At 38.5% G+C, this 22,704-nt stretch overlaps 1 protein-coding gene across 7 annotated transcripts in view; it reads left to right on the top strand.

Moving 5' to 3' along the window:
* LOC102442215 (cytochrome b5 reductase 4) overlaps positions 1–22,704 on the top strand; it is a 76,483-nt gene that overhangs the window by 1,036 nt on the left and 52,743 nt on the right. For all 7 annotated transcript variants that reach the window (XR_002827044.1, XM_006106055.3, XM_014448075.2 and 4 more), the window contains exons 2-3: positions 4,704–4,857; positions 21,785–21,885. Coding sequence is in view for 6 of the 7 variants with exons in the window: in XM_006106055.3 (XP_006106117.1) it covers positions 4,704–4,857; positions 21,785–21,885 (255 nt within the window). In the remaining variant the exon portion in view is untranslated. The remainder of the gene's footprint in view (positions 1–4,703; positions 4,858–21,784; positions 21,886–22,704) is intronic.

The following is a 22,704-nucleotide window of genomic DNA, read 5'->3' as shown; positions in this document are numbered from 1 at the left end:
TACACCTGCTTGGACCACTCCGTTTTCATTTATGGGCTCTTAGGGCTTAGCATCATTTGGGACCTTCACCGTCTTCTCTTTTCTTTTCTCTTCTTTCTTTTCTTTTCTTTTCTTTTCTTTTCTTTTCTTTTCTTTTCTTTTCCTTTTTTTCTTTTCTTCTCTTCTCTTCTCTTTTCTCTCTTCTCTTCTCTTCTCTTCTCTTCTCTTCTCTTCTCTTCTCTTCTCTTCTCTTCTTCTCTTCTCTTCTCTTCTCTTCTCTTCCTTCTCTTTCCTCTCTTTCTTTCTCTACTAAGACCTGGAGTTTGACTCTAGATCAGAATTATGGGTTCAGGGATCTGTAGCTCTCATTAGCTTTTCAGAAGTCTGTAAACCCAACTATAATAATAGTACAGCCGAGATTTATTCAGTGCTTACTGATGGCCATGTATGCTCTAAGTCAGCGGTTCTCAACCTGTGGGTCGCGACCATCGGAAAACACACATAGCATATCAGATATTTACATTACAATTCATAACAGTAGCAAAATTACAGTTATGAAGTAGCAACGAAAATAATTCTATGGTTGCGGGGTCACCACAACACGAGGAACTGTATTAAAGGGTCGCGGCATTAGGAAGGTTGAGAACCACTGCATGTGTTCTCATTGCTTTACTTGTATTCACCCGTTTACTCTTTACAATGATCCTATGAAGTGGATGCATTTGTTATCTCCATTTCACAGAAAAGGAATCTGGTGAAGAATGTTGCCTTAGATCTTACAGGCTTGATGTGATGTGACTCTGTGGCTGTGGTTTTTTATTTATTGTTCCACATGTCATCTAGCCATTTAATTATTTGTCCCCTCTTCCTTGATATTTGACCTGTTTCTCTTCTTAAGCTGTAGGGAGCGGCTATAGGGTCAAGCCTTGGATTGACCTGTGGCAGAGCCACATACAAGTCCCAGCTTGAAGGGCAGAGCCCTCCTAGCACAATTAAGCTTGACCTTATAGTTCTCCCTTGTTCCTTCCTAGGTAGCTAATGGGCTGCGGGAGGTGCAGCAAGTGCTGCCAAAACAAGGCTTGAGTAAGGAAACTTGAAATAGCATTGTAAACATGTTGACCACTCCCTTGTTTTGCTTTGTGTGATCTGACTATAAAGTTGGGCTTGCAGGCTGGGTCACTGTTTCCTCATCCAGGCAGTGATCCACCTGGTCCCAACTGTATTCTCTTGTCTGTTTTCTTTAATCCTTCACTGCCCCTCCTCAGGTTCACCCCTGGCTGTGCTGGACGAGGTTCATTAAGCTAAATGTTTGAATAGGATAGCCTTTCCAGAGAAAGAATCTATGAATTAGATGATAAGTTTCTGCCCTTCTCCATTAAAACTACTAATCATTTTCTCAATATCCATTTAAAGGAGACAATTTAGAGGCAAAGACAAAAGATTCACAGGTGGTGATGGCAAAGGTGAATCTTTAGGTCCAAAAAAGAGAACAAAATAAGATTATTGTGCAACTCAAAGGGAAGCTAAGACTGTTTTTGTTTTTTCTTTGTGAAACAAGCTACTCTTGAACATGTTAGAAGCTGAGTCAGGATTGTATGAAATGGGTGGACTGAGAAATAGAACCTAGTTGGGGAGGTTGTATATCATAATAGTTAAAAATCAGAGACTTTTAAAAAATATGTTTTTATTGATTTCAGAGAGGAAGGGAGAGGGAGAGATAGAAAGAAACATCAATGATGAGAGAGAATCATCAATTGGCTGCCTCCTGCATGACTCCTACTGGGGATCGAGCCCAAAACCTAGGAATTTGCCCCAACTGGGAATCAGACTGTGACCTCCTGGTTCATGGGTCGATGCTCAACCACTGAGCAACACCGGCTGGGCAACCACAGACTTTTGAATGAGAAAGACCCAGATTCTTTTCCCAGCTCTACCACTTAACCTCTTTGACTCAGGTGTAAATGCAATGACAGTACCCATTTTATAGGGTTGTTTATAGGATTAAGTGAGATAATGTTTCTTGTAGCACAGTTTTGGTATACTGAAAGCACTCACTAAATGTAACTAAATACCTCTCATCTTTTATTTAAGTATCAAGGATTGTTGTGTACAACCCTTAGCACAGTGCCTGGCTAAAGTATGCACTCAGTATTTGCTAGCTATTATTATTTCTACTAACACTAGTAAATAAATATTTACTGAGAACCTACCTTATTCTACAGATAGGTCTCTATTTTCAAGGAGTTTGCTCTAGTAGGCTGCATGGACTAGTAAACAGGCAGTTATAAATGCCATAAATACTGTAATAGTGTGTTATGATAAGTTGGGGTCAGAGAAGGCTTCTGGAGGAAATAATGTCTGCGGTGGAGTGGGGTGATAGATCCAGGCATGGAGCAAGTGTTTCATCGCAGTCAAGGAGTCTGTTTCCATTTTCCCATTTAGCTAAAACGTATAAATGGGAAGGAGCAAAGTTAAACCATGGAGCTAGTGAGGTAAGCTAGGACCACTTCTGAAGGGCCTGGTAAACCACTGTAGGAAATTTAGAGACATCATTAGAAGGTAATGTAGGGAGCCACCAACAAAGGAGGGAGAGCCCATGATTAGATTAGCATTTTCAAAAGATTGCTTTTAACTACCATGTAGAGTATGGAATCCACACAGACAAGGGAGACAAGTGAATTTGGTTTGGGATGGGAAAGGTCATAATCTTACCCTTTACTTTGTTTATTGGGAACAAATGACCTAGACAGATTCAGTGATGGCAAGGATGAGATGATGTAGGTTGATAGGAAGGAATATAAAATTAGAAAGTCACCATAGACCTGTTAACTTGGTTATTTTGGGGGTAAATAAATGCCTAAAATAGGTATGACTCAGGAAAGTGAGGTATGTACATGTCTTAGTCTGTTCTGGCTGCTATAACAAAATACCATTGGCTAGGTGGCAGATAAACAATAGAAATTTATTTTTCACATTTCTGCAGGCTGGGAAGTTCAAGATCAATGCACGAGCCAATGGCCAATTCTGTGTCTCATAAAGGCCTCATTCCTGTTTCATAGCTGACTTTTCCCTGGTCTTCAAAGGACTGAGGCATCTCTTTCAGGCCTCTTTCATAAGGACATTGATCCCATTCATGAAGACACTGTCCTTAATACCAAATCACCTGCCAAAAGCCTCACTTCCTAATTACCATCATGTTAAGATTTAGGATGTCAACATAAGGATTTGGCTAGGTGTTGGGAGGCACAAACATTCAGTCTGTAACAGTAAACTTCCTTGACTGTGTCTGCTTTTACATTAAATATCCCTCTGATCCTATGTTACAAACTAGTTATACAAGTTTAGATAGTAGTCCTATTCCATAGGAATGTCTTGAACATTTCTACTGGGTTGTCTTAACTGATTAGAACACTAATAAATACTTCTCATCTAAAAGTTTTGAAAATGTATTTGGGGGGAAAAAAAACACACACACAAGAAACCAAACATCCTATATAATAAAGAGGTGATATGCAAATTGACCATCACTCCAATATACAAGATGCCGCCCCATGTGGTCAAAGATGGCCCGCAGGGGAGGGAGGGCAGTTGGGGGTGACCAGGCCTGCAGGGGAGGGCAGTTAGGGGAGACCAGGCCTGCAGGGGAGGACAGTTGGGGGTGACCAGGCTGGCAGGGGAGGGCAGTTAGGGGCAATTGGGCCGGCAGGGGAGCAGTTAGTCATCAATCAGGCTGGCAGGGAAGTGATTAGGGAGTAATCAGGCTGGCAGGCAGAAGCAGTTTGGGGCAATCAGGCAGACAGGTGAGTGGTTGGGAGCCAGCAGTCCTGGATTGTGAGAGGGATGTCCGATTGCCCGTTTAGGCCCAATCCCACCAGTATCGGGCTTAAACAGGCAGTCAGACATCCCTTGAGGGGTCCCAGATTGGAGAGGGTGCAGGCTGGGCTGAGGGACACCCCCCCACCCCCATGCACGAATTTCATGCACCGGGCTTCTAGTCTTGTTATAAATCCTCTGGGCAAGGGTAGGCAAACTTTTTTGCAAAGGGCCAGATAATAAATAAGTTAGACTTTGAGGGCCACATAAGGACACCCATGTGAAAATTATCCTTAGCTCAAGGGCTTTATAGAAATAGGCATGGGCCAATTTGCCAATCCTTCCGTATAGTGTTACAGTGTTATTATTTTCCATTATTTGATAACCTTTGTTTTTCAGTGGATTCTTAGAAAATTAATTGCTGCCTAGTGATTTCCAGTGTTCTGTGTATATTGACAATAAAAAAAAACACACCAATTTTGGCCAGTTGTTTATATTTTCTTCTATCAAATCTCTCTTGATTTTTAAGGCAAAGAAATTTTGGTCCAAATTGGTAAGTGACTATAATGTATTAGTGACAGAGCCAGGACCAAAAGCTGTTTTCTGACTCCACGATTAATACTGTTCGTGTTACCATTATGATGAACATTTGTGTGACAGAATTTCTAAGCCCTGCCTCATAGCCCAGGAATTTTATGTGATGTTCTGTTTTTAATTCTAGTTGTAAGAAAATGATTTTGACAATCTCCTAAAGCTATAAAGAATATTTATAAAATTGTTAGATTTGCATTTTCTTATTCTTTTTAATGGGAATAAGAGTAATGAAGTAGCCTGAAGACACGCAGCAGGAGAGAAGAAAAATCAACTAACTTGAAGAAGCCACATATAATTCTTCCCTTTTCCTTTTTTAGGTACCTCTAAAACAGGGCAGAAGTCTTATGGATTGGATTAGACTGACCAAAAGTGGAAAGGACTTAACAGGATTAAAAGGCAGGTTAATTGAAGTAACTGAAGAAGAACTTAAAAAACACAACAAAAAAGATGATTGTTGGATATGCATAAGAGGTAGGTGGTGTTTATGAAGTACTGCAAAAAACGTTGGGTGGACCTTCCTGTTGTAATGCTTCCTGTTATTTGATTCACAAGTAGATAATAAAAATATGCCTTATGCTGGGCAATAAGTTATATAATTCCAAACTTGGGCAGTATTTCTTCCTTCTATACCTGTTTACATAGTATCCACACTATACTCTCTTTTAAAGAAAAGAAGTGTTTGCCAGGCAATTTAATACCAAAGTAGTAAAATTACTCTGTAACACCTAGTTTATAAAGAATAATGTTCCACCTTAGTGCTTTATAACAGAATTCTGTCAGAAAAGTGTCTCTGAGAATCTAAAGTATATCAGAAAGCCCATATTAAAGCCCAATCTTTAGTTCTCACTTGTAGCTGTCTTTATTATTTAATGTATGTTTCTTAGCAATATTAGTTACCTGATTTTTCTAGCCTATAGCAAATTAGAGGCTTCAAATTAGAAATGAGTGGATTAAAGAAGGTGAGCAGGAATATAAGAGGGTTGCTGGTAAAAGCAGACTTTATGGTATCTAACAACCTGACATGTAGATGGGAGCAAAATAGTAAAAGGGCACAGAACTGTACAATAGGCCTCCATAGCAATGTCCTTGAGTCACTCAGATGTGGTTAAATATGTCCGCTATTCTCTATTGGAAGTGTGTCATTTATTGCTATTACCACAATTGCAAATTTTTTTTTGTATAATTTAGGTGTATTTTTTTGTTGTATAATTTAGGTGTATTTTTGTTGTATAATTTAGGTGTATTAATTTTGTTGTATAATTTAGGTCAATTATACTAATTACACTAACCTATATGAAGGCAGGGACCATGTCAGTTTTACTGCTTTGTCCTTGGTGCCTGGAACATAGAAGTCATCAATATGTGTTTGTTGATTGAATGTAACTGATCATTCTTAAGAAGTTTGGTTTCTTAAAGAGGTGTATGGTTGTCATAGTAGATTGGTGCTATGACAACTGGAAAGACACCAGTAGACACCAATTAGTTTGCTAGGAATGCCCAAACAAAATACCATGGATGGGGTATTTTGTTTGGGCATTGAAAACAACAGAAATTTATTGTCTCAGTCTGGAGGCTAAAAGTCTGAGATCAAGGTGCTAGCAGGGTTGGTTTCCTTTGAGGAAGAAGAATCTGTTCTGTTACCTAGTTTCTGATGGTCTGCTGCCAATCTTTGGAGTTTCTTGGCTTGTAGAAGCATCAGTTTCTTGGCTTATAGAAGCATCACCCTGATCTCTGCCTTCATCTTCACATGGCATTCTCCTGTGTACTTGTGTCCAGATTTTTAAAAAATTTTTTTCTCATTACTCCTTGCCAGAGGATATTTTTTCCATTGTTTTTTTTTTTTTTTTTTTTTTTTTTTTAGAGAGAGAGTGGGAATGAGGGAGAGAAGAAGGGGGAGAGAGAGAGAAAAAAAGAAACATCAATGTCAGAGGGAGACACATCGATTAGTTGCCTCCTGCATGCACCCAGACTGGGGCTAGGGATCCAATCTGCAACCCAGGTACGTGCCCTTGACCAGGAATTGAACCAGGGACGCTTTGGTCCGCTGGCTGATGTTCTAACCACTGAGCAAAAACCGTCCAGGGCCAGATTTTCTGTTTTAATGAGAACTCCAGCCTTCCTTATTTCATTAGGGGTTTACCCTACTCCAGTATGACCTCATCTAGTTACATCTGCAATGACACTATATCCAAACAAGTTCACGTTGTGAAGTATTCATGGTTAGGACTTCAACATATGTATTTTGGGGTTACACAATTCAACCCATAACAGAAATAATTAGAAGGTGAAATATTTTCAGTGGCAAAGAGGAAGGAATTTTGCAGCAGGTGATGACATAACTCGTTCCAAGGCAGAAGAACAGCTGCTCTACTCCCCGAGGTTTCTCAGGGAAATGCAATGTATAATACCAACAACTTGGAATGAGGATTCTGCCATGCAAACATTCCTTTTGTCATTTTATAGGGCTTTTAATACCCTCCTTGCCCTTCCACTATGCTGCCTACCTATTTATCAGATGCGAGTAACTATACAAAAGGATCTCCCCACCCTGCCTGTGTGTTTTCTGCTAGACTGGGTGAAGTGTGTATGCGGAAGGGGAGGATGGGGGGATTCCGTTTCCCAGGAATATCTCAGCTGGCTCAGGCTGTAGGCATGTCTGAGCTCTGTTTCTTCAGTAGGAAGCCACTTCTCCAGAAAACTCACTTTTGTGAACCCCTCATATCCTAGTTATATCAGATAAAGGAGGCACTGTTGTAACATAGTCATACTGTATTACTGTATTATTCATTTGATGGAGTTAAAGGACTGGTTTGCTGTGTTCGAAAAGTAACATGTACTTTTACAGTTACTACTCCCAGTTACATATCTCCTTACTGGTCTGAATGCATGGCTCCTCTTCTGGTAAAGGTGTTGATTTCAGGATATATTTTTACAAATTTTTGTTGGAGAATTTGTTCTGCTCTGTTAATAATAAAGCCCTTTTTTCCCCTCCTTTCGGAAGAATTTGGTTTTGTATTTTATCCAGAAACACTTATTCAATACAGATCCTGCCCTTAGAGTTTCAATTCCAGTAGGAGAAGATAAATGACTATTAGACAAGTCTGAGTGAAGTGCCATAAGAGGGCTGTAAAGAAAGTGGTATCAGATTGAAGAGAGGGAGGCATGTGGTTTAGGAAAACAAGAGACGCTTCGTGGTAGAGATGAACTTTGTAGTGATGGACAGGATTTCAACAGGAAACCAGGAGGAGGTACATCCAAATAGAGGGAAAGGTCTAAACAAAGGTACAGACCCAGAAAAGTCTGAGATATGTGCTGGAGCTTAGGTTAACTGGTGGAGAATTATAAGAAAGAGGACTACAAAGGTGTGTTAGGTCAGGTTGTGGAGGACCTTGAAAGCCAGGCTGAGGAATGTGTTCTTAATTTAGACAGTGCTGTAAGTTATGGGAGGTTTTTGAATGTGGGGACAGTGTGATCAGAGTGTGCCTTGGAAAGATCAGTTTGGTGGCGGTATGTCAGTTGAAATGGGACTAGGAAGGCATTTAGCTCCGTATGGAAGTTCAGGTGGCAGTAGGTGAACCAGGATATTGAGAAAGACAGTGGAGAGTTACAGGATGAACATGAGACAGATTACTGTAATTTCTAACAGGATCCTAAATGAAAGTAAAAGAAAGCACATGACTAAACGTAACTATCTTTTTCTTCTTAGCTGTTCTAATTTAAAATATTAATGATACCTTGAAGGGGGGATGTGTGCCAACTTAGCTTTACAGGTCAAAAATGTTTGGACCCAAGTTTTAATCAAAGCTGTAGAACAGAGAAGCAAAGTATTATAGTATCCTTTTTTTTTAAGTGTTAAATTCTTTATTTACTTTAACAACTGCCCCATTTTTAAATCAGGTCAAAGGTTGTGGGAGGCACAGTTAGTCTCTTCAAGAAATAATTTTTATAGATATTTTGGGGACTTTTCTTTTTGGGGAGATATAGGAGTATTTCTGCCAAGTCGGGTCATGTTCATAAAAATGATGGTGTGAGAAGAGTACTTGGCTGGCAGCAGCCTTAAATGTATAAACTGTGGGCATTCTCTAAGGCAGGTAATATGGAGTTTCTAATTTGTTCACTCAATTCTTAACATTTTCTGTAAAGTTTGTAATTTCTTTAATGCGGTGGGAGTTAGAACATTAAGGGGATGGGTAGGGGAAAGATTGCTTTTTCAAAAACTTTGTTGAATTTCCTACTCATTCGTGCTTTTGTGGTTTTCTCCTTTATTGCTGTTTCTCCCTCATAAGAACTAAAAGTGATTTACAAACATGTAAAGCTTTGAGCAAACATCTAAATTGCTCATATGTAAGAGTTCTATAGAACCTAGATCAGACTTTGTTTTTTCTGTAATATATCTTACTGTAGTATGTAGTCACTGTGGGTAATGATGTGTTAAGTTGTGAAATCATCATTGGCAGCATGGTGCAATCTTTGATCTTAATGAGGATGAGAGGAAGTGTGGCCTGACCAGCAATCCATTTGAATAAATGGTATTTAGAAATAGTTGATTACAGTCGATAGACTGGTGGCCCTATTTTAAAAATCTAGTGGATCAATTCTCCAAATAGGATTTTATTTATAGCTTAGAAATGAACATGCTTTGATTTCTCTTAATGATTGTCATATAGTAGTAAATTAGAGGTCTGCTTGTGACCCCTGACAAAGTGACTTTTAATGGGTCGGTATTTTTTTTTTTCATAGTTTAAAAATCGTGGGAAATTGATTCTAAGAAGTAGAATGTAGCTCTATTATACTTTATCACAGCTTCCTATTTTTACAGTACAATCCCCTTTATTCATCCATTTCTAATCTAATCCATATATTTTCAGGTTGCCTATTGTATTCCATTAATGCAGATAATCTAGTCTTTGTTGATTTGTAAGTTCTGTCTGACTGTTATCCAAGTCTTTTTGTTTTCTTTTACTCTGTCTTGATCTGTTTAACTGTCATTGAGTCTCTTACTTTTTTTTTTTCCTCTTCCTCTCTCTATACCTCTCTTCCATTCACTAAAAATCTAATAAAGTGAAAAAACTGTGGTCTTGGGGCCTTATGTAACACTGAGATGTTTGTCCGGCTGAACAAACTTCAGCCTGCATTTTGAAATTTTCGTTGTAGGGGAGTTTTGGATTATAAATTCAGTTTTAAAGAAAGATACGCGGTTATTCAAACTTTCTCTTGTTCTTGTGTCAGTTTTTTTATATTTTAGTGAATTTGTTCATTTCATCTGCTATTGATTATAGTGGCATAAAGTTGATTACAATATTCTCTTATTAACTCTTTATTGTATGTAGGTTCTATTGAGATATGCCCTCTTTTATTCCTGATATTGCTAATTTTTAGTTTCCCTCTTTTTTCCCCTCAATCTTACTAGAAGTTCACCAATTTTATTAACTTTTGGTTTTGATTTTTTCTGTTGCTTGTCCATTTTCTGTTTCACTGATTTCTAGTCTTATCATTATTAGGGAGATGGCTATTTTTTCCCCTGCAGCCTTGGCATCATTATCTTTATGAAGATAACTTGGAATAACTCTCATTATATTTCTGGTGAATGTCTGAATTACTTGGTAGTGGCAAATTTAGTGTTGTGATTTTTAACCTCATTTATGTTTTTGCTTTTGCCATTATCCCTTCGCCAAAGATTTTTTTTCTCATTTGAACTTAGTACCCAGTCATACAATTTTCATTTTTTTTAAATTAAAATCACATATATAGCTCAATATCTCTCTAAGGGGTGTCAGATCTGTGCTGTGTACTATTTTATTTTCATAACAAACCTGTGAGGTAGGTATTGTACTTCACAGATGAGGGTACTGAAGCTTGGAGAATCCTTATTTTCAAATGAGGAGACTGAAGCTGAGAGAGTATAACAGTGGGAACTCATAGATATAACTTGTAGAAACTCCAGTATAACCTGGTTTAACTAGAAAACAAAGATTGACTACAAAGTTGCAGGTAGAGCTAACTTGAGGTGAAGGTTGGTGCAGGGGTTCAGATAGTGTCCCAGGACCTGTTTTCACACCATCTTGTAGTTTCCTTTCTGGGATTGCTCCATTTTAGGACTCACTCTTTATAGCAGAAAGATGGATGCAGCAACTCTCCCTCTAGTTATTGTCAGGCTCTATTCAGTTTATCTAATAGGTAAAATAAAAGTCTTGGAATTGGCTCCGATTGACATAGTTTTGATCATGTTCATATTGCTGTAACAATAATTCTGTTTAGGAGCAAATGATGTACTTAATCACTTAAACCTAGGCCACAAATTTCATCCTATAGCCTAGTTGGGACCACACTGGAGCACACATGGCTCCTTGAAAAAACTGTGACCTTGTTGCTGGAAGGGGAGTGGATTCTGGTGGAGAAAATATTAATGAGAGTAAAGTAACTTGTTGAAGACATAGTAATGAGAATGGAACCTCCATTTTAACCTATGCAGCCTGATTCTGAGCTGTTCTGGTTAAACTATACCATATTCAACTTCTGGATTTACTCCTGGTTTAGCATTTACTTTGAGTGCCATATATAAATTCATTCATTAAGAAATTAGCATGAGGTGCATATTACTTGTTCTTCTCATGTGCTAATTAACATTGCTAATTAACACTCATTCAGGATATCCTTCTGAGACAGTTTTTAATTTTAGTAATTTAGTGAAACATAGCTTTTTTGTGACTTTGTGTATAGTTGTCATTCATAAAAAATAGAAAAGATAGATTTTAACTTTTTCTCTATCTTAGTTCATTTATTTAATCAATATTTCTGAGAGTCTATTATGTGTCATGTACTGTACCAGGTTCTAGGGCAGGTAACATGGAAATTTAAAACAGAGGTGGCCCCTGATCTTATGTAATTTCCAATCTGAAGGGGAACATACAGTATTAATCAAGTCTGCTGGGTATTGTGAAGGAGAGTATGCTGTGCTGAGTGAAGACTGCTGAAGACTGAGCCTAGATACTCTAATAAAAGCCTAATATGCTAAGTGCCTGGTCATCTGGTCAGCTGTTCAGCCAATCAAAGAGTAATATGCTAATGATATGCTAAGGCCACTCAACTGCTCAATATGGCGTGCACTGACCACCAGGGGGCAGATAGTTGACTGGTAGACCAGTCATTATCATGTGCACTTACGACCAGGGGGCAGATTTTCTGACTGGTAGGTTAGCTTGCTACTGGGTTCTGGCCGATTGGGACTGAGTGAGACAGGCCAGACATGCCCTGGAGCCCTCTTGCAGTCTCTCCCCAGCTGGCCAACCTCCCGTGTCCCTCCCTGGCCCCAGTCGTGCACCAGTGGAGTCCCTTGGCTTGGCCTGCGCCCTCTCACAATCCGGGGCCCCTCGGGGGATGTTAGAGGGCCAATTTCGGCCTAATCCTGCAGGCATAAAAGGCTAATATGCAAATTGACCGAACGGCAGAATGACCGGTCACTATGATTCGCACTGACCACCAGAGGGCAGATGCTCAACGCAGGAGCTGCCCCTGGTGGTCAGTGCGCTTCCACAGGGGAGCGCTGCTTGGCCAGAAGCCGGGCTCACGGCTGGCGAGTTCAGTGGCAGTGGCGGGAGCCTCTCCCACCTCCGTGGCAGCGCTAAGGATGTTCGACTAATGGCTTAGGTCTGCTCCCCAGGGGGAGCGGGCCTAAGCCATCAGTCGGACATCCCGAGGCATCCTGGACTTCAAGAGGGCGCAGGCCGGGCTGAGGGATCCCCCACCCCCAAGTGCACAAATTTCATGCACCAGGCCTCTAGTGAAGGATAAATGGGAATTAACTAGACCAGCGGTTCTCAACCTGTGGGTCGTGACCCCTTTGGCGGTCAAACGACCCTTTCACAGGGGTCGCCTAAGACCATCCTGCATATCCCATATTTACATTACGATTCATAACAGTAGCAACATTACAGTTATGAAGTAGCAACGAAAATAATTTTATGGTTGGGTCACAACATGAGGAACTGTATTTAAAGGGCCATAAGGTTGAGAACCACTGAACTAGACAAAGAGGAATAGAAATAATATTCCAGGCTCCTGGAAAAAGCATGTGCAAAAGCTGGGTGGTGTGACTGTATGAGAGAGAGGGAGAGAGAACACTCCATACGTACACACACGTCTGTGAACATAAGGAACATAAAGCTAGTGATGTCTGTGTTTTTTCTTTCCTTTTTCTTGCATCAGAAAGATGAACTCCTTTCAAAGACTCCATTCCTAAGACACTCTCTTTCCTAAGTGTAGTTCTTTTATGTGCTCTTAATCTCTCCAGCTTCCTCTATGATTTGGGGCAGTTGGTTGCTCATCCTACATTGTTTAACATCCTCAGTTCTTTCTTTCTTCCAACAGCTTCTTTCAGTCTCCTCATCTTTGAAAACCTGACTCTGGTCCTCTCTGACTTTGCTTTCTTCCTCAGCATTTATTGTAGGACCTCTGTTAGAAAATCTATAACATTTTTTGGCCACTTTTTATATTTCTGTCTTTCCATTTGAGTTCAATATTAATATGCTGCTTCTCTCCCTAACCCTAGCACCTATCACAGGGCATGACTCATGGTTAGTGGTCAATAAATGTTCTTTGAATCATGTAAAATACTTTAAAACTACATTATAGTAAGGATATCTTAATGATTTCACAAATAAGTAACCAGTTGAGGAACTTTCATATTTGCTGTTTCCAGATTATTGGTTCCTGGAGTTAAGTTATATACTAGTTCCCTAATCAGAAACATTATTTCTGGATAATTTTCTAATATGTATTAATGGCCATTTTTTTTGAGCCTCATTTTAGAATGTGAGCTGTAGCCTAAAGGGATCATATGTTCTATTTCCTTTGTACAGCTTCATATTTCCTTTTTGGGGGGGGTTGCATGCTGTGGGGATTGGGTAAATATTTAAGATTGCTTAAGGGCCATTTTGTCATTAAATATTTTTAACTAAACTTTGTATTTTGAAAAAAGTTTCAGACTTACAAAAAAGAGTGATGCAGTGAACTCCATAAACCCTTCACCTGCCTGGATTTACCCATTATTGATAAAATCTTCATTATATTTTGATGAATTCATTTTATTTACATTATTAATGTATTCTTCATACCTCTTTGTCTTCATTTTAGTAGTCATTCTAAGTTTATGATATACATTTTTACTTACCAGTCTATCTTCAAATAATATTATACCATCTCACATGCAGTGTAAGAACCTTATCATATACTTCTATTTCACCGTCCTATGTCTTGTACTATTATTCATTTTACTTCTACATGTTATAAATCCCACAACATGTTATCATTTTTGCTTTAGACCAGTGGTTCTCAACCTTCCTAATGCCACGACCCTTTAATACAGTTCCTCATGTTGTGGTGACCCCAATTTCATTGTTACAAATTGAACCTAATTAAAGCATAGTGATTAATCACAAAAACAGTATGTAATTATATATGTGTTTTCTGATGGTCTTAGGTGACCCCTGTGAAAGGGTCGTGACCCACAGGTTGAGAACCGCTGCTTTAGACAGTCACCTTTTAAAGAGATTAACATAATAAATGGTGCATGGGATGACTCTCAACCATCTGAGCCACACCGGCTGGACCTGATATCATGTTTTTTATTTTTAGTATTTTCATTAGACTCTTTTTTATAGTTTTTATCTCTGCTGAACTTTCCCATCTGTAAAATGTCATTCACATTTTCAGATAGTCTTTTAAGATATTAATTATAGTTATTTTAATGTCCCTATCTTATAGTTCTAACTTTGCAGCATCTCTATTGTATTGCTTTTTCTCTCTTGACATGGGTTGTTTTATCTTTTGTAAAAATGCATCTTATAATTTTTTATTGAGTGTCACACATTGCATATCTATGAATGGTAAAATTTATACTCAGAAATAGGTATACTTTTTCTGGCAGACAATTAAGTTGATTTAGTCTAGTTCAGTGATGGCGAACCTATGACACGCGTGTCAGAGGTGACACTCGAACTCATTTTTTTGATTGATTTTTCTTTGTTAAATGGCATTTAAATATATAAAATAAATATCAAAAATATGTCTTTGTTTTACTATGGTTGCAAATATCAAAAAATTTCTATATGTGACACGGCACCAGAATTAAGTCAGGGTTTTTCAAAATGCTGACACGCCGAGCTCAAAAGGTTCGCCATCACTGGTCTAGTTAGTTGTTGAGCTGGGTTTGGTGTTTATTGTTGCTGTTGATATCATCAGTGCACCACTGACTTCAAATTCCTTCAATGGGTTATTGCTATCTTGTTTTTTGCATGGATCCAGCACTGCTAGAGGATTTTTCTCATTGTTCCTGCTCTATTCTCAGCTTACAGCTTGCTCTACATACCTGGGTAGGTTCTCTCTTTATGCTCTTGCTCCTCTCCCAGTGGCAGACTGCTTTTGCTTGTTACTTGGGGCAGGAGGGGTTTTGCAATTTGTCTTAGGCAGGTCCTGTGCACTTGAGCCCCAGGGGCTGAGTTTTCTTAGTACTTTTGTCACTTCCCCAGTGGCCATGTTCTCTGTCTCCTACTCAGGGCACAGGATAATTTAAACAGAATGTGATAAAGGTCGCTGAGCACTTCAGAAGGTCATCTGGGCATAATTACCAAAGATCATCTTATGTGACCTTATTAGTATTAGGAAAGGCAATAAACTAAAAGGAAATTTACCAGTAAAAGCATTAAAAATTAACCAACATTCTGAGCAGTTACATTCTGAAGGAAGTTGATCAGATTGAAAGGTAATGACACCAGATGGAAGTTAAGATCTTTAGGAAATGGTAAATATGTGAGTAAAGAGATAAGATTACTTTTTTCCCTTTTAAAAAATGCATGACTATTTAAAGCAAAAATTGTAACATTGTATTGTGACATTATATAAAGTATAGGGATAGAGAGTGGTAAATTGTCCTTATATTAAATGTGAAGGGATATACAATATTAACCTAAGTAAACTAAATAATGTTAAGTATATATATATATATTATAATCCCTAGGACAGCCACTTAAAGTATAACACAAAGAGGTATAGATAACCACCAGTAATATGAAATTCTGAAAAAATATTAGTTTAACTCAAAAGAAGTCAGGGAAATAAAGGAACAGAGACACAAACAGAAAATTTGCAGGGTTGGGGTGGGGAAGAAAACTTGGGGTTGGGGAAAGAAACTAATAAAATTGTAGCTCTAAATTCAGAAAGAATGTTTATGCCTGACAAAGTTTCAGAATATATGAAGCAAACATTAACAGAATTGCAAGATAATTAAAATGAACAATCATTGTTGCATATTTTAACACCCTCTCTTAGCAGTTAGAAGAACTAAAAAAACACCAGTAGACCTAAAATAATAATGTGCAGTTTCTTCATGGAACACCAGATGGCACAGTAGTCACATTGCTTGCAAAAATGGATGTGTACCTGAACATAGTGACATATGCAGTTCTTTTATTATGCAAACATACCTTTTTCCTCCATTTATTTTAGTGCCAAAAAAAATGAACAATGGTAATTAATGAAATAAACAAATACTGCAATATGGTGCCATAATACTTGGCACATACATAATAGGCATTAAATAAATTTTTTTTTGGAATGAATATAATGTGGGGCTTTGAAGTTAAATCTGTGATTATTTATTTATTTTAAATTATTTATTTTAAAATCTAATTATAAAAATACTGCTTTTACTTAGAGCAGTAGTTATCAAACTTTTTGGTTTTAAGCTCTCTGTACTCTTTTAAAAATTATTGTGGGCCCCAAAGAGCTTTGTGATGGCTCTTTATGATGGAGCTATTGATATTTACCTTTCAGAAATGAAAATTAAGAAATGCAAAGAATATTTTAAAGTTGAAAGTTAAAAATAAGCTCCCTGTGTTATAAATAATACATATTTGTGGAAAATAACTACATTTTACAAAAAATTTAGAAATTTGGTATTATTTTACATTTTGGCAGATATTTTTCCTGTCTTGCTTAATAGATGACCACAGTAGTCTCATGTCACCTTTTGTATTTAATCTTATACACCCGTGAAAGAATGAGATTTTAAAAAAAATTTGGATAGCATCTTCATAATATTACCAAAAAGTTTTGGTCTGGGACCACCCAAAGAGTCTTGAGCTCCCTCAGGAGCCCCTGGACCATGCTTTAGACTCTGACTTACAAAATACCACAAAGGAAAAAAGAAAAATTATTGGTGAGTATATGGCCTGAATCATGGAGATGCAGCCCTCCTTGGTGGAGGGATATTAGGTTCCTGTATATGGTGCCTAACCTGAAAAATTGTGGGAGCCTCAAATGGGGGATAGATTAAATAGTTAAGTACAAAATGTCACTTAAGTCTAACATTGTACTGTCTCACATAGAGCTGGGGGTTGAGAATAAGTTGGAGCATGCTGTAATCCAGTTCTGAGTTCAGTTATCTGAGAAATGTGGTGTGACTCAGGTTCTATTGGTGGGAAAAGGCATTTTCTCCTATGCAGAGTTGGAGTAGTGCCTGAAAAAGAGCTCTTTGAAATTAGAATGTTCACACGTTGCTGCTGAGAATGGAAAACAGTCTGGCAGTTCCTCAATAGGTTCAACATAGATAGCTATGTGACCCAACAAATTCACTTCTAAATGTATACTCAAAAGAAATAAAAATATATGTCCACACAAAAACTCATACATGAATGTTCATAGCAGCATTATTTATAACTAGAGGCCCGGTGCACGAATTTGTGCACTAGTGGGGTCCCTCGGCCTGACCTGTGGGATCCAGCCGAAACCAGCTCTCTGACATTCTCTGAGGGGTCCCGGATTGCAAGAGGGTGCAGGCCAGGCCGAGGGACCCCACCGGTGCATAATCGGGGCGGGGGAGGGATGCGGGAGCTTAGCCAGCCAGGGAGGGACCGCGGGAGGGCTCCAGGGCATGTCCGGCCTGTCTCGCTCAGTCCTGATCAGCCGGACCCCAATAGCAAGCTAACCTACTGGTCGAAGCATCATAGCGAGCAGTTGAGTGGCCTTAGCATATCTTTAGCATATTATGCTTTGATAGGTTGAATGGCCGACCTGTCGACCAGACACTTAGCATATTAGGCTTTTATTATATAGGATAGCCCCAAAGTGGAAACAATGTAGATGTTCATGAACTGATGAATGAATAAACAAAATGTGGCATGTCCATCCATGGAATGTTATTCAGCCATTAAAAGAAATGAAGTATTGATACATGCAAAACATGGATTAACTTTGAAAATATTATACTGAGTAAAAGAAGGCAAACACAAAAGACCACATACTATATGTTTCCATTTGTACAAAATGCCCAAAATATGCAATCTGAAGAGGGAGAAAGTACATTTGCAGTTACCTAGGGCTGGGGAAGGTGGGAGGGATGCTAAATGAAGAATGTTTCTGCATAACAGTTGTACTATCTGTTGTGGTCAATGGCCCCTACATAGGGACTCATAATTCTTCATCAATAGCAAATGCTCAAAGGGAGTTTCTGTCTTTTAAAGAACTAATGAATCTCTCTTTTTTTGTGGTTTGTTTGCTTGGCTCCTTGTAATGCTTTTTAAGATTGGATAATGCGACCACTGTTACCAGTATCTCTTTTGGCTTTGGCTGCTAGAAAGTTCAGGACTACTAACAATCATAGTAACATTGTTAACTAGGTTAAGTGACTAGTGTATTTTCTTTTCTTTTACATGTTTTGGTGTGGGTTCTTTAAATTTTGCACACAAATGTAAGTATTTTATTGTAAGATGCCTGTGGTCTTTATCAGTAGCAGTTGGGATTTAAATTACAACAAATATAAAAAGTATATGTGAAAAACTAGAGGCAGCAGCTGCCAAGATGGAAAAGAGCTCTTTCTATGTAAAATAGCGACTTTAGTTTTCAGGCATAAAAGCAATATTGATCCTTAACTAGGTTTTTAAACAAACAGTGAGCTTGAGCTCCTAGACACCGGTACTGTTGAAGCAGATTCTAGATGACAGTCTGTCTATAGATTCTGTAGAGGTGAATTCTGTACTGAATAAGAGGTCAGACTTAAGACTATCATTCTGTGATTGAATTGGCAGTATAAGTTTCTGACTATACAAAGCACTGAGTGGTAATTTTAAAGTGGGTAATTTTTATTCTAAGAATTTATTTGACAGCTCAAAGTTTCAGACATATAATACAAAAGAGATAATTTAGTGTGAAACTATTAAAACAGGTACTACTAGTGCATTGCCTAAAGAACTCAGTATAGTGATTGTTCTGAATGTATGTTTTCAGTTGCATAGCACCTCTGCTAGGATGAATTAGTATTAAATGTACCCCTGAATATTGATTGCTAGGGCATTTAAAAATTACGTATTTAAACATTAGAGTATATGTTCCTAACAGAACTGTTGTATTTTAACTTTAATAAGTTGCTGCTGCCCCTTCTTCCCCTCTCTTTCTCCTCCTTCCCCTCCCCCTCTCCTTCCTCCTCCTCCTCCTCCTTCTTCCTTCTTTTAAAAAAATACCATTTTTCCTAGTTTCATTGAGATGTAATTGAAAATAACATTGTATAAATTTATTGTTTGGTGAAACTAAGTTGCTCTTCTTAGCATTAGTCAGTCCTTTTACTGGATCTACTCCTGGTTAAAGTTTAAAAAACAAAATATAAAACAAAATAAAGTATTAGCAAAGAGGAGATAGCTAGATAGATAGATAGACAGACAATAGACTGACTCCCTAAATCTCCCTCTGCTACTAAAGGTCCCGTATAAATGGATCTAAAAGCACCATTCATGATGTTTCATGAATCTATTTCTGCCTGTTTTTGTTCTTAATGTCATTATTAGGATTTGGGTTTTGCTGAATTGATAGCTTAACATCAAATTGAGATGTTCCAATTTGATGGGTCCATAAATACTATTTATTTATATTGTTGTGCATATCTGCCACACCTGTGCCATTAGAGCTATAGGAAGAATTTAATTGTGTCATTGCAAAATTTAGAGAGTTGCAAAATTAGTTTCTAAACACCAGGTGATAGGAAGCGAAAAGCTTGCACAGGAGAGATGGCTGTCTAAAAGCCATGTGTAGTACAAATACCAGTAGATTACAATAAAGCGTGAAGGAAAAGCATAAAATTAAGTTCCTTGTGTTCCTTTTCTTCTGCCACATTCAGGGGTCCAAGTTTTAGGAAATGTTAGGAAATTTGTTAGGAAATGATTTTGAAAAGGAAAAAAGGAAGGAGACCTTAAGAGGGAGGATAGAGCCTCTGGACCAGTGGAAATGTACCAGTTGCATTAAGGAGCAGGGTTTAAGACTCATAATCAGCAAATCACCGACACTGCCTGGTGTGGTTGGATCTAACAGTCTTAATTCCTTATAGCAGGGGTCCTCAAACTACGGCCCGCGGGCCACATGCAAATACAAATATTGTATTTGTTCCCGTTTTGTTTTTTTTACTTCAAAATAAGATATGTGCAGTGTGCATAGGAATTTGTTCATAGTTTTTTTTTAAACTATAGTCCGGCTCTCCAACGGTCTGAGGGACAGTGAACTGGCCCCCTATTTAAAAAGTTTGAGGACCCCTGCCTTATAGTGAGGGATTTTATCCTTCCTAGTTTTGTCCTTTTGAAGAGGATGGGAAGTTCTTTAGGTTTGTGTCTTAGTCTATCAGAAAGGAAAGGAAGATTATGAAAGGATAAGTGTCAGTCTAAAGAGTTTAGGAAGCAGAGAACACATGTGGGACATTGCAGCCTTTATATGCTAATCATTGGTAGATAGTAAAGCTACCTGTTATCCTCCTGCTGGTTGCTGAAGCACATGAAACTCTGTCCCAGAAGGTTAGATGATCATGTGTTGCAGATACCATGTTCCTGAGAACTCGAACTCTAGTCAAGGTTTGGTGGCAGAGAACGTTCAGAATTCTTTTGTTTGGAAGGGGGTTCTCTGTTTTAAAAAGTCTGTTGGGAATAATCTTGATCCTAATCCTTACCTCCAACATTTGTGGTCTTTGGATTTTGGAAAGGTGGACAGCAGGAGAAAGGAAGGACTCCACCAGTTCTTTTTTTTTTTTTTAGACTTATTTTGAGGACTGCTGGGAGATTTTGCGAATTTACTTCTTTTTGTTGCCTAAATTGCATTTGAGCAATTCTATGAAGACATCCTGACTGGTTGGTTATTTTCTAAAATTAAATTGGTAGAAAAACTGTAGTTATTTTCTTGGGTCTGAAATCCAAATTTTTCTTTTCTTCCAAGATTATTATATAGAATGAACATTTTAAGTTATCCAGGGTTATTTAAATTCCAGAGAGTCATCATATAGGAGGGACAAGTCCTAGATATAAGACAACCAGTTGTTCTCATTGCACTTGTTAGGTGTCTGTAGGGCTGCATTTGCCTATTATTGTATCTGGTTTTCACGTAAAGGATTAAAAAGCAACTCACTTCCCTGGTAAGGCTATTAATTGAGCTGGTCTCTATTCCTTTTTCTGAAAAGATAAAACTATAGTTAAAGATATGACTAAATGAAATGAATATTTTGGGAAGATAAAGTATTATTAAGTTCTAAACAAGAAAAGAATCTTTGTTCCTTGGGCAGCTGCAGAAAAGAATTATACTTGATTTCATAGAGCATGCCTAAGTGGCCCAGTCACATTGCTCTGCCTTTCCTGAGATGATCAGACACGTGGATGAGAGTTCAATTCTTTTTTTCATCAGATTCTTCAACCAGGGCAGTAGAAGATGATATAGTGGAAATATGAGGGAGGGAGAGAGAGAAGAGAGAGGGGGGAGAAGGGGACAGAGAAGGGAGAGGAGAGGGAAGAGAGATCTTTCTTGAAAGCAGAGGCATGACTGTCTTTGCTCTGGACAGTCTTTTCAGGGATGTTTGCATGGCTAACAACCTTGAATAGTAGTAGAGTTAGTGTCTTCCTCTAACATGTTTGCTTACTGCTAAGTATAGTATTGTCTCCCTCCAGAACAAAGGGCAGGCACACTTACTGCCCATTCATTACAAAGATTCAAGTTTCCTAAGCTCAGAGTTTCTTTCCTGTTCTGCAACACATTGAGTATACAGGTGTTATCTGGCCCTCTTCACATAGAAGAGGGGAATTGGGAATTGGGGTTTAGGGGACTGTGCACATGCTGCTATTCTAGCTGCAGGTAGTGATGTGAGTATTAAACTGTCCTATGTCTATGACCTAGTAGTCTCATGTTTTCTTATAGGACCCATGAAATTTCAGGCTAACTTACTAGCTTCTAAGTATGGTGAAATCTCAGACCCTTTATATTCTTAATACTTGAGCATAATAAATAGGATGTATTTTGAAAGATTTATTGGAAATTATATTTGTAATTTGTACAAGTTTTAAGAAGTTCATTTAGGATATTATTTCTCCTTGCTTTGACACAGGGTTTGTTTACAATGTTAGCCCATATATGGAGTATCATCCTGGTGGAGAAGATGAATTAATGAAAGCAGCAGGCTCAGATGGAACAGACCTTTTTGATCAGGTAAGATACTGAAAGTTATCATAGTATTACAATGGAAAAGTACTCAGAGATTTAGCAGTGTGATAGTTGTAGGAAAAAAATAAAATAGTTGCATAAATTTCAGATATAAGTAACAACAGTTCATTTAGGTTGCCTTTGAGTTATTTTACTAAACTTTTAAAGATGATTTCAAATCTGTGTCTAGGAATCTACTCTTTTATAAAAACAATTTTTAAAAATATGTTCTTACTAATTTTTAGAGAGAGAGGGAAGGAGAGGGAGAGAGATAGAAATATCAATGAGAGAGAAACATGGATCAGCTGTCTCCTGCACGCCCCCCACGGGGGATCAAGCTTACAACCTGGGCATGTGCCCTGACCAGGACTGGCGACCTCTTGGTGCATGGGTCGATGCTCAACCGCTGAAGCACACTGGCTGAACTAGCCGTCTGCTCTTAAGTGCTTATTGCCTCTGTTGGCAGTTGTTTACTCAGTTTTGATCAATTTTGATAATGATTATGACTGACTTATGGGAGGCAGTGATGATGAGAGGAAAGCAGAGATAGTGCTCTACACATTATTGGATGCTCCAAAAATAGTTGGTAAATGAAATTTTAATTTATGTTAATAAATGAGTGTCTATTTATAATTACACTAGAGGCCCGGTGCACAAAAATTTGTGCACTGGCGGGGGTGGGGGGTGTCCCTTAGCCTCACTTGTGCCCTCTCACAGTCTGGGACCCCTCGGGAGATAACGACGTGCTGGCTTAGGCCCGCTCCCGGGTGGCAGAGGGCAGGCCCAGTCCCTAGGTGCAGCCCCTGGTCGGGCTCAGAGCAGGGC

This window comes from Myotis lucifugus, unplaced genomic scaffold (genome assembly GCF_000147115.1).
Source record: "Myotis lucifugus unplaced genomic scaffold, Myoluc2.0 scaffold_754, whole genome shotgun sequence".
Taxonomy (NCBI): domain Eukaryota; kingdom Metazoa; phylum Chordata; class Mammalia; order Chiroptera; family Vespertilionidae; genus Myotis; species Myotis lucifugus.
The sequence above is the reverse complement of the archived record's forward strand: the minus strand, read 5'-3'. Positions and strand labels throughout refer to the sequence as shown.